Raw genomic sequence first — 12,698 nt, 5'->3', positions numbered from 1 at the left:
AAAAGAGCAAGAAAATCTCACACACTCTTACGGACAGATCTTCTCATTACTCTCTCACACACAAACTTTGCATTGAATATATGTCAAGCCATCACACACACACACACACACACATACCCTTTGATCCCTGACACTCCTCTTTACCCTGCTGTGAGGATTCCCGTGTGTCCTCTTGAGCCAGTAAGTCTGCCGCACAGTTCTGATCTAACGAAGACCAACAGCTCCCCCATGGGGCCGAAAAATGAATCTCATAGCATCTGAGTTCAATGTGTCCCCCTGGTCTTTCAGGATCCAGCAATACTGCATATGTGGATGGAAAATCTGTTACTATAGCAACCACATCCTATAATTACCCTCAATCAGTGCCTCCATGGTGACTTGAGTGCACCGCAGAGGCAGCTCTAAAGTTTTAGGCAGTAATAGAAATGAAATACCATGGATTACTGGACTTGGAGAGTGAAATAGGAATTGGTAGTAATTACAGTATCTGTGAAGTTTTACTGACAAACAGTTTAGCTACCATCAGTTATTTAATATGACCTGTAGATGAAAACTAAAGAAAGGGTTATTTTGAGAATGTGTATGAAATTGCCCTTCAGCTTTACATTTTTACGAGCAAATACAAGGATCGTTCATGCCATTTCTGGAGCAGAAGTATAACATTCACAAACTGTTGCTGATTTTCCATTTGGCACCTACGATATTCACAACAAATCCAATGCAACCAAATAACACAGTAATATATAGCTTTTTTAAATTTCAACTTAAACTTATTTTATTTCAGTTTTAATTTGTTTTTTTTTAAGTCTTTAAAAGCTGTTTGTTTGCATGTACAGGGTCTCCTCGTTGGTGCATTACTATGTTCCTCGTGATGGGCCTCAGTCCTCATATTTGGACTTCATTGGTCAGTTGCCAGCTCTGGAGCACCCAGAATTATTTGGACAACACCCCAATGCTGACATCGCCAGCCAGATCACCGAGGCTCGAACCCTCTTCCACACACTACTGTCTCTGCAGCCACAAGTCACCAGCACAGACACCACCAGCACTGGAGCAAGCAGGGAAGATAAGGTGTGGATGATAAACATATGAAATTTACTGTTCTGATGGCATTTTTAAAGATCTTTCAGCATATGTGACACTTAGAATTGAATGTATAACTTTGTGTGTTTAGGTGTTGGAACTTTCTGCTGATGTTCTGCAAAGGATTCCTGCTGAGATTGACTATGAGGGTACTAGAAAGTTGCTAAAGGATGACCTTTCACCTCTAAATGTAGTTCTGCTGCAGGAGATCCAAAGATACAATGCATTGCTGCACACCATCAGGTCTGTGTGTGAGAGCGTAACAGTCATACAGTGTGTGATTATGAATGCTAATATACTAACCGTTCTATATGTGTGTGTAGATTATCTCTCTTAGAGCTAGAGAAGGGCATTAAAGGTCTGGTTGTGATGTCCAGCAGTCTAGAGGAGATATTTCGCAATATCCATGATGCTCGTGTACCTCCTCTCTGGGAAAAGGTAAGAGAGGACATCTACACTACCATTCAAAAGTTTCTCTTTTACTCACCAAGGCTGCATTTATTTGATCAAACATACAAAAAAATTATTATGCTATGAAATATTATTACAATTTAAAATAAGTGCCTAAGTGTATATTTGCTCATATTTTAAAATGTAGTTTATTACTCGATGACAGTGTAGCCATTCTGTGTGACATAATCCTTCACGAACCATTCTAATATGTTAATTAGGTGCTCAAGAAACATTTGTAAAAGCTGTTGTACTTTCTTTTAGGATTCCTTAAAAAATAAGAAGTTAATTTAATGCATTATTGATTATTAAAAGTATTAATTTCTTACCAAGCCCAAACTTTTGAATGGAAGTATACATACTGTATGTCTGGGATTGCCTTCTTTGCACAGAATTAATGCAGTTATTACAATTTGGCCAAAACAAGTGATCTACGAGGGTGACATATGCTCCCTCGGCGCCCTCTGAAATGCTATGTAGGTAAGCATCTCACTAGGTTTTGGAGGAGTGCTCTATAACTCTGTGAATCACACACACCAGGTCATGTTGTAGTTGTAATACAGCCCTGCGTGAGTGTGTGAAAGTGGGCTGTGATCTGTGTGTTCAGCGGAGAGCAACAGGAGGGTGTGAATGAATGGTTGAGAGGATTGCTTTGAGGTGAACAGAGCAACATTTAGAGAATTAAACACACACTCATCTTGGGTTTAAACGCTCTTAGTGTTTGTTATAGATTGAGAGCTGCCCGAATCATGTCAAGAATGCACAGGCCTCTCTGTCCACAAGATGTGGTAATAATGCCCTTGTGTGTGTGTTTAGGTCACCAAGAGTAGATGTTAGATCTTGTCAGAGGTGGGTAGAGTACCCAAAAACTGTACTCAAGTAAAAGTAAAAGTACTTCTAGAAATATTTACTCAAGTAAAAGTAAAAGTACTAGTCTTGAATAATTACTTGAGTAAGAGTAAAAGAGTATCGGATAAAAAATCTACTCAAGTAGTTAGTTACTAGTTACTTTGAGTCATATATACTGAGCCTTTTTTTATTTAGATATATAGATAAAATGTATGTAATGTATGTGTGCTTGTATAAATGTATATATTTCATCAGCCTTTACTCCAATTTATGTAATTTATTATAAAACCCTGTCTGTTTACTTAAGTAACAGATATAGGTGTCATGCCATAACATATTTTTAATACGACTGACTTTATATTAAATGTGAATTTAACATTGAAAGTTAATGTGATATAAATATTGCTTCTAATCTTTCATTGTTCAGAAAGAGAGCAAATAACATTTACATTATTAAAGATCATTTTCACTGACAGTCTAGATTTCAATCACTCTCAGAAACTCCCATTAAAATCACTGAAACTGTTAACACTGTGAAATCAATATCTTAATTAAAGATTCGTACACACATCTGCACTTTGTTGTTTCTGATGAGAGAATTCGCCAGAAAGAGGTATTCAGTCAGGAGCGAGTGAAGGAAGCACCGGCATTTTAGCGATGACTCATCTGAACGCCTCTGATTGGCCAATGCTTTAATAAGCTCAAAAGAATCATGTGTGATTGGTTATAATGCGCAGCACTGTATAAACGCATCTATCTCTGGCTAAGCGCCAGCAAGCAATCACAGATCTGAATTTAGCAGCTGGACTTGCTGATCGTACTCGCAGCGGTATGACTGTATTAAAATTAATAAAATCTTAATCGGCTATTTTTTGTCTTTTGGAAGCTGCATTCAACTTGACTCCCCTCTGTTATAAGCCACACACGTACAACAAACTGGTATCGTGTAATGTAATCGAATGTAGCCCAAGTTATTACCTGTTAAACAGTAGACAGCACACGCGGTGTTCATCTAATAAGGATCTCCATCGCTAGCAAATAATAACCTTTGCAGATTTCAATTCAGTGCAGTTCCATAGCCACGTTTTCAACGCTGCTGATGTTCTTAAACGTTACAACTCCGAGTGAACCGCTTCAGACGCTCAGCGTGCGCGGCAGGGAACTGAACGACTCAACTGATTCATGAACCAATTCACTCGTTTGCCAATTGGTTTGATCAAGCCTTTGAACAGAATTGACTCAAAAGAATGAATCATTCGCGAATGGGCATCGTTCATTGCCCAGAGAAAAGTAGACGGCGCGTTTGGAATAAACTGAAGCATTTATAACATTTATTGCATTAAGATAAAGTAACGAGAGGAGCGTCGCCCATAGTAACGAAGTAAAAGTACAGATATTTCCCCCAATATTTACTCAAGTAAGAGTATAAAGAACCCATCTTTAAATGTACTCCGAAAAGTATTAGTTACCCCAAAAAATTACTCAAGTAAATGTAACGAAGTAAATGTAACTCGTTACTACCCACCTCTGGATCTTGTATTATTCTGATGTAGATTTGTGGTGGGGGGGGGGGGGGGGGGGTCTTGGTTGTTTTCTAAGTATAACTGGACTCAAATACACTGAATAAACAAACCCATGTTTATTTGAAGCTCTTTGGTAAGCGTATGGCCTATATACTAATCCAAATGGCAATCCATCCATCCCTCTATTCTGCCTCGTTTTCCATCTTCTGCGCCTCTTTTACAAAATAAGTGGAGAGCATCCATTAAGACTTCCTCTCCAGCTGGGACTGTCCTTCTGCTGTCTGCGGTGCCTCATTACTGTCTATCTCTTTTTCTCTTTCTTTCTGTCTCCATCCATCAGCCTATCTTTAACGCTGAATGCAGTTCCTCTGTCTCTGTCCAGTGTTATATTTGGGCAGCAGTGTTGGGCAGAGTAATTTAACGCGTTATAATTTTCAACATCGTAATTATATTATAGTTTAAAGCCGAGGTCTCTATACGTTACTGCCATGTTACATTGCTGACAGTATGCAGTGTTTTATAATCTAAAGATTGTAAAAAGGATGTAGCACACACACTGTCAAGTCAAGTGCCAATGGATCAGAGACCTGCTCCTGCGAGACCAGCGCAGGACAAGATGGGCGAGTGCTGGTGCGCAAAATGATCCACGGGACTCCTGCAAAATAGAAATATCTAGACATAAACTATCTAAAACAAATAAATTGTTGTTCATCTATTGCACAAAAGCAACATGACCTAATATAAAATCTAAACGATTAACATGCGCAAGCATATGCAGAGTTTCTATTTAGGCTATAACACGTGTTTGCAGCGTTGAGCAATGCAGTGCTGAAGTTTGCGCGCTCAGGAATCCTCTCATTATAACACACGAATTGTACATAGACATTATGAAAGATTCATTATCCATATATTTATTGTGTTATAACAGATATTTGTGAGATTGTGATTAACTGAGATGTCTCTTAGAGATTATAAATGCAGCGCTCTTTGCTGGCATTCTGCCAGGCCAAACCATGCTCGCAGCAGCCGATTGCTTTAGTTAAAAATAAGTGTTCTGTGAATGTTGATGCTTTAATAATAAATATTAATTGGGAGCGTGTATGCTGGGATTTCATAAATTTCATGGAGAAGAAAGTAATGTAACTAGTAATGTTACTAATTACTTTTGAAATAAAGTAATCAGAACAGTAACATGATTACTAATAAAAGGAGTAATCAGTAATTTGATTACATTTACAGAGGAGCTTGCCCAACACTGTTTGGCAGTGACTCATTATATCTTTACAGAGCTATATGACTTTAATTTGCTGCTGATTCTCTCTGCTGTTCGTCACTCATCATTCTCTTTTTTCTCCCATCTTCCTTTCTGTCATGCTCTTTATATCTGCTGGTTTGTGAGTGGTGGAGGTGTCAGGCCTCATACGTTACATTGACACTGTTGACATAACCCACTGTGACCTCAAAGGCTATTAAAAGATAACACTCACACCATTTATTGAATCTGGTGTTTCTTTTTTTTACTGTCTTGGGATCAGTGGTTTCCAGTCTGTGGAAGGCTATTTCTAAGGAAAAATAAATTAATTATAGCCTAATTGGGACTTTGTTTCCTGCAATTTTGTCACTCATAATGGTGGATTTATGTCTCAGAATAATGACTTTATATTTTACAATTGAGATTTTATATGTCTCACGATGTGTCTTTATGTCAGTTAGCCTTAGGCTTCCATACCTGTGATGCACCAAAGAAAATAGATGTGATGGTGGAAAATTACTTTAATGTCATTCATGTTAGCTTATTGATTAAAAAAGGGACATTACAAGCATTACTGACAGAACTAAATTAGAGTTTTAAAAACACTTTTGTTCAAGTACCCCTGTTTATTTTCAGAACTATCAAAAATATAATTTTTTCTTACTAAAAACAAATCAGGAGAGCATAACCTCCATTACTTTGATACACAATTTAAGTCCATAGGTGCCAATGAGTGTATTTTCAGTTTTCATTTCCGTTAGTTTCTTGTTTTTTAGTTAACAATAGGAATGCTTGTGCCAATCTTGTGTATGTTTAAAAGTTCAAAGGTTTAATCACCTGTGCAGAACACACAAGGTTATGTTAATGAAAGCTAATTATTTTTTGTGCAATTCATTAATGTATGTGCCCTTAACGCTAGCTGATTTCTGCAGGCCGGTTAATTGGTTTTGTCATTTCTAATAACATGCTATGTAGCTGTTTTTTCCTCCCCATTTCTTCATTGTCAATCATTGTTCAGTGATGCTGAAATATTGCTGTTTGACCTGATTTGCCTTTAAACTGCCTAGTTAAGAAAAATCAGTGGACATTATACAATTGCTCCCATGATTGTGATTAATTTGTCAGAGCAAGAGTTTGGTTGATTATTTAGTGCTCCCCACTTTCATGCACAGCTTCAAGTTGGTGCGTGGGTGGTTGGAAAGTTTGGGAACTACTGCTCTGGAGTGCTAGATCAGATTAAAACATCAGCAGATACTCCATCAAAACCTTTTATCCTCATTTATATCACTCCATGTTGTCCCAGTTTCAAAGGGCAAAAGTGACAGCGTTTATTCTGCCTGAAATATCTCAAAACGTTCTCATTTTCATGCCAGCGAGAACCTAAATGCATAAAGGTTTTTTTATGGCGCAGCGTGAAATGAAACTAATCACGAGTATTTTCCTAGTGCTGTGTGGCAGTTGCAGTGTTTGAAATGCTAATTCCTTTGGCACAAGCCACACTCACGTTTGATTTTTCTTTCTGTTTTTTTATCAAATCCAAATATCTTTGTTCTTTGAACCCCAAAAATAACATTGAAGGGTGAATAATTACTTCAGTCCCAAGGATTCCAGAAAACATCGCGCCATACTGTTCTGCACCGTCAAATTTATGTTCGTTTAATTGCTCAATTCGAACTGGTTATGTAAGATTTGTTTAAAACTCTCTAGAGTCTGACGTAATATTATACTCTGCGGTTCAATCACTCAAGATATTCTTCATGACAGACAGTAATGCATCTCATCCAAACCCACAGAAACTCTTCCTTTGTATCCGCTCAATGGCCTTGAGCGGCAGTTCTCATAAACCAGCTGAACTCGGAGTTACACAATACTCAATGAAAGGCCTTACTGTAAGCGGAGATAGATGTCACCAAGCAATTTTGTACCATTTGAAGTTGATGTTATTCCCTTGACCAGATTTCATTCATCTAATGTCAAGTTCCTGCTGAGAGCAAGTACTGTTGCAGAACAGTAAGATCATTTTAATTGCACCACTACAAAAGACACGCATCAGTAATGAGACGCTCTCCATCCTTAGGCGTACCCATCTCTGAAGCCCTTGGCATCTTGGACAAGGGACCTGTGCCAGCGCGTGGAGCAGTTTGCTCGCTGGGCGGAAACCGCTCGCCCTCCTGTCCTCTTCTGGCTGTCTGGATTTACCTTCCCTACAGGATTCCTCACCGCTGTACTGCAGAGCTCTGCACGCCAGAACAACGTGAGACTCGCACAGACTCATACATATTCACACATACTTAACAGAGTCTTAGCACACTCTCAGGACATCAAACACGTGTGGGGAAGACTCTTACTTTACTCAGTCACACACACTAGAGAGCTCGGTCAAAGATGCACTACTGTTCAAAAGTTTGGTGTCAGTAAGATTAAGAGTTTTTTTAAATACTTTTATTCAGCAAAGACAATACATTGATCAAAATTCACAGTAAACACTTTTTCATTGTAACAAATTATTTCTATTTCAAATGCATTAAAAATATTGAAATAACTGTGTCATGGTTTCTCCCAAAAAATATTAAGCAGCTTAACGGTTTTCAACATTGATAATGAAAGATAAATATATAATTTGAGCAGCAAATCAGCACATTAGAATGATTTCTGAAGCATCATGTGACACTGAAGGCTGGAGTAGGTTCTGCTATAAATTCTGTTTTGTCATCACAAAAATAATTAACATTTTGTAATTATATTCAAATAGAAAACAATAATTGTAGTTCACAATATTACAGTTTTACCTGATCAAACAAATGCATCATTTTGAAAATATCTTCTTTTGTACATTTAAGAAGATACTTATTTTTTGGGCGAACTATCCCTGTAAAAAAAAATGACAGAATCATGGCAGAAACAAATCCATATTGATTTTAATAAATTGTAACTCTGAATGTTAACTGTACAGTGGATTTCTATGCATTGTGTGTGCTATTAATAATGAATAGCAATAAATCTTGCCCCAAACTACAATTCATTCAGCCAGATTATGAGGCAACATGCTTGTGTGTCTAAGCAATACTTCCCATCGTTGTCTGTAGAAGAAAGCATCAATTACACACATAATGTCAGTCCTCTGCACGTCATTTTAGTGCATCGGTCTCTAAAACATCTTCTTGAGAATTTGAAAGAGAGAGAAAGAAGTATGAAATTGCTCTGTGTTTATTTTATTCTGAATAAAATCTATTCTGAGCACATCACTTCATAATTACAATTTCCAAACACACAAGTGGAAACTTCCCAAGTGCAGAATTATATTTCTCATATGGACTTCAATCACAGCAAACTGATGGTCTGTAATTAGTTTGAGTAACGCTAACACATTTATACTGCATTACATTTACTGACACTTTGCATTCACATTCACTTACTCACACATTCTGCAGGGGATGCAGCACAGTACTGCTCCATTACCTTTCTAATGCTCTAGTGATGATGTTTATTCTTGGGTCCTTTTGGGATCTGCAAAAAGGAGCTCTAACACATTCCCCCAAAATCACACTATGCTCAGCTACTCAATAGCTTCAGGAGCACAGCAGCAAAATGAGCTGCATCTGATGATCACGAGACACCTGTGACGCTTCGGGGCAGCCAGTTCTGCAGCAAATGGACTGAACAAACAAATGTCCTAATGTGTAATGTCCCGACACACCGACAGGTGGTTAGCAAGAACTGAGGTGTGTGTGTGTGTGTGTGTGTGTGTGTCTGCTGGCAGTGATTCTGATATCAGTGTTGTGTTTGCTGTGCAGGTGTCTATAGACACTCTATCCTGGGAGTTCATTGTCAGCTCTATGGATGACAAGAATCTGCATTCCCCTCCCAAGGTGAGTAACTGCTGCCCTCAGCTGTCCATTAGGAGCTGATGCACCTGACATTTGCATCTCTCTCATTGCGTCTCCCTTGGTCTCTCTCTCTCTCTCTCTCTCTCTCTCTCTCTCTCTCTCTCTATCTCTCTCTATTTCACTCTCTCTCTGCTCTCTCTGTCTCTCTCTCTCTCTCTCTCTCTCTCTCTCTCTCTCTCTGTCTCTCTCTATTTCTCTCTCTCTGTCTCGCGCTCTCTCTCTCTCTCTCTGCTCTCTCTCTCTCTCTCTCTCTCTCTCTCTCTCTCTGCTCTCTCTGTCTCTCTCTCTCTCTCTCTGTCTCTCTCTATTTCTCTCTCTCTGTCTCGCGCTCTCTCTCTCTCTCTCTGCTCTCTCTCTCTCTCTCTCTCTCTCTCTCTCTCTCTCTGCTCTCTCTGTCTCTCTCTCTCTCTCTGTCTCTCTCTATTTCTCTCTCTCTCTCTGCTCTCTCTGTCTCTCTCTCTCTCTCTCTCTCTCTCTCTCTGTCTCTCTCTATTTCTCTCTCTCTCTCTCTCTCTCTCTGCTCTCTCTCTCTCTCTCTCTCTCTGTCTCTCTCTCTCTCTCTCTCTCTCTCTCTCCATTAGGAGCTGTCCATTAGGAGCTGATGCACCTGACATTTGCATCTCTCTCATTGCGTCTCCCTTGGTCTCTCTCTCTCTCTCTCTCTCTCTCTCTCTCTCTCTCTCTCTCTCTCTCTCTCTCTCTCTCTATTTCACTCTCTCTCTGCTCTCTCTGTCTCTCTCTCTCTCTCTCTCTCTCTGTCTCTCTCTATTTCTCTCTCTCTCTCTCTCTGTCTCGCGCTCTCTCTCTCTCTGCTCTCTCTGTCTCTCTCTCTCTCTCTCTCTCTCTCTGTCTCTCTCTCTCTCTCTCTCTCTCTCTGTCTCTCTCTATTTCTCTCTCTCTCTCTGCTCTCTCTATTTCTCTCTCTCTCTCTGCTCTCTCTGTCTCTCTCTCTCTCTCTCTCTCTCTCTGTCTCTCTCTATTTCTCTCTCTCTCTCTCTGTCTCGTGCTCTCTCTCTCTCTCTCTCTCTCTCTCTGCTCTCTCTGTCTCTCTCTCTCTCTCTCTCTCTGCTCTCTCTGTCTCTCTCTCTCTCTCTCTCTCTCTTTTTTTATGTTTTTGAAAATTAGCTTATGCTTGCCAAGGCAATATTACAATCCAATATTGTAAACTATTATTGAAATGTAAAATAACGGTTTTCTATTGTGAGATATTGTTACAATTTAAAATACATTTATATTTATTTGTTTATATCTAACTAATTAATGTCACGGCAAAGCTGAATTTTTTTACTCTAGTCTTCAGTATCACATCACACGTTTAATATTTCTGTTATTTCTGTACATTTTTCGGGATTAACTTATACATAGAAAGTTGAAAACAACAGCATTTATTTGAAATTTAAACAAACATTCTTGTGATCATGAACATTTAAAAATGAATAGAGAGAAAGGGGTTTAGAGAGATTTTTTACTGTTCTAACACAGCATCTTAATAACACAAGAAAAAAAAACAGCAAGATGCGATGGAACAGACACGACACCCATGTATTATAATTGACTGACAATTAAAAAAACATTTAGATGGACTTTAAGAACAAATTTTGTGTGAACACCCCCTTATAAACTCTGCTGACTTAGATGGAAACTATCAAAAAACACCCATTACTGTGTGTAACTTCATTTCCATGCATGCTTAGATAGGGAGTTTGCGTCCTTATGATATCTGCTATGAATTTTTACATTTCGATTAGTCGTCAATGGTCCTCATGCCAGTGTGGCCAAATAATACTTTTAATAATACATAATAATACATTTCCATGCATTTATTTGCCAGTTAAATTCTTGCACTGGAGGCCGCTGCATGCCCTCTCTCAGTGTCTTTGCCCCCCCCCCCCCTCCTCCAGGATGGTGTGTTCATCCAGGGCCTGTATCTGGACGGGGCAGGCTGGGATAAGAAGGCTTCCTGTCTGGTAGAGGCAGAGCCCATGCAGCTGGTCTGTCCCATGCCCTCCATCCACTTCAAACCTGTGGAGAGCCGCAAGAGGGTCGCAAAGAGTGAGTACACAGTCTTACATACCTCCCTGTATTACAGAATCTTCTCTCTTGATTTTAGCTGTCAACTTTATGTCAGTACATTCAGTAATTGTTGATGTTCTGGTGTGTGTGTGTGTGTGTGTGTGCAGACATGTACTCCTGTCCCTGCTACTACTACCCTGTGCGGTCCGGTGGAAGTGGTCGGCCGTCATTCGTGGTGCCCGTTGATCTGAAGTCTGGAGCCGTGCCTTATGATCACTGGATCAAGAGAGGAACCGCTCTGCTCATGAGCCTTGATAGCTGAACACACTCACACTTTCAGTGACACTTGATTAACACTCCATGTCTAATTTTATGCAATGCACAAAAGAGGACAAGCACTTGTTATACCCTTTTACACACTGAGTAAATTTAAGAAGAGAATTCATATGCGATAAATTACAAGAGATGAAATGAAAACTAGCAATTTGTTATGTTTTATGAAATTAATTTAAATGTTTAATAAAACAGCTCAGCATTTTCTCATTCATTGGTGTTGCCGATTTTCCAGACATAAAAAAAACAAAAACAATAATTCACTTGTTGGGATAATCATTCTGAAATTCAGTATATGCATGCAGGATGTCACCAAGATGCTGTGGACCAAATTTTGTAAGAATCAACCACAAGGTGGCACTACAATAGATTTTTTCTTAATTTTTGAATTTGCCATTTTATTTCTTTATTTATTTTTAATTAAAATTTTTAGTGAATTTTTAGAGGATCCTAAGCCGTTTCTTTCGATTCAAAAGATTTTGATTCAGCATCTCACTTTCGTGGAGGTTTTATTTGGTCGTACATATTTGAATAGTTTAATAGTAAGGGCACATAGTGATGTTCAAAACCATGATAGTCAATGTAATTAGCTGGCATCATATAATCTTAAAATATACAAATATTTGCACTACTGTTAAAAATACTGTTGCATTTTAAGGTAACTATTATCCATTTTAATGAATTAATTGTATATATTTTATTTCATTTATCTGTAAAAAAAAAAAAAAAAAAAAAAAACTAGATTTTTCAACAGCCGTCACACAAATTCCTTCAGAAATCATTCTAATATGCTGATTTGCTGCTCAAAAACATTTGTTATGGTTATCGATGCTGAAAACAGTTGTGCTGCTTAATATTTTTGTGGAATCCATGATACTTTTTCAGAATTCTTTGACAAATAGAGTTCAAAATATTTTTCTATAGAGGCGTCAACAGTTTAGTATGTAATAAGTAAAATGTTGGACGGATTTGTTATTTTCTTTGATATAGAAGGATGCTCTTGAAAGAACAATTAGGTGAAGCCACAATCTAATCCTGGTTCCCAGTAGGATTGCTTTGACACCAACTCTGTGATGAACGGAACAGTCCAGGATTGTCAAATCAGCAGGTCCAGCTAACTCAGTTGTCCACAGATAAAAACAGGACCTATAGGGCCATCTAAGTTCACATGCCTAATTTCTTGTAATAGAGGGTGCCATAATTTCAGCAAATTCTCAAAACTGTGCAACTGTGATCCAATCATCTGTATCCACAGAAATTATTCCTTCAAATCTGACAGTTATTACTCCACTTTTCCTCTTGCGGCTA

The 12,698-nt window shown here is 38.5% G+C and overlaps 1 protein-coding gene across 1 annotated transcript in view; it reads left to right on the top strand.

Moving 5' to 3' along the window:
- Positions 1-11,880, top strand: part of dnah2 (dynein, axonemal, heavy chain 2) — a 153,768-nt gene extending 141,888 nt beyond the window's left edge. Inside the window, exons 82-88 of the mRNA XM_059525133.1 lie at positions 837-1,071; positions 1,175-1,326; positions 1,407-1,521; positions 7,235-7,411; positions 8,952-9,026; positions 10,946-11,096; positions 11,225-11,880. Coding sequence (XP_059381116.1) covers positions 837-1,071; positions 1,175-1,326; positions 1,407-1,521; positions 7,235-7,411; positions 8,952-9,026; positions 10,946-11,096; positions 11,225-11,379 — 1,060 coding nt within the window. The 3' untranslated portion in view covers positions 11,380-11,880. The remainder of the gene's footprint in view (positions 1-836; positions 1,072-1,174; positions 1,327-1,406; positions 1,522-7,234; positions 7,412-8,951; positions 9,027-10,945; positions 11,097-11,224) is intronic.
- Positions 11,881-12,698: the final 818 nt, after the last annotated feature.

Source organism: Carassius carassius, chromosome 3, assembly GCF_963082965.1.
Source record: "Carassius carassius chromosome 3, fCarCar2.1, whole genome shotgun sequence".
Lineage (NCBI taxonomy): Eukaryota > Metazoa > Chordata > Actinopteri > Cypriniformes > Cyprinidae > Carassius > Carassius carassius.
The sequence above is the reverse complement of the archived record's forward strand: the minus strand, read 5'-3'. Positions and strand labels throughout refer to the sequence as shown.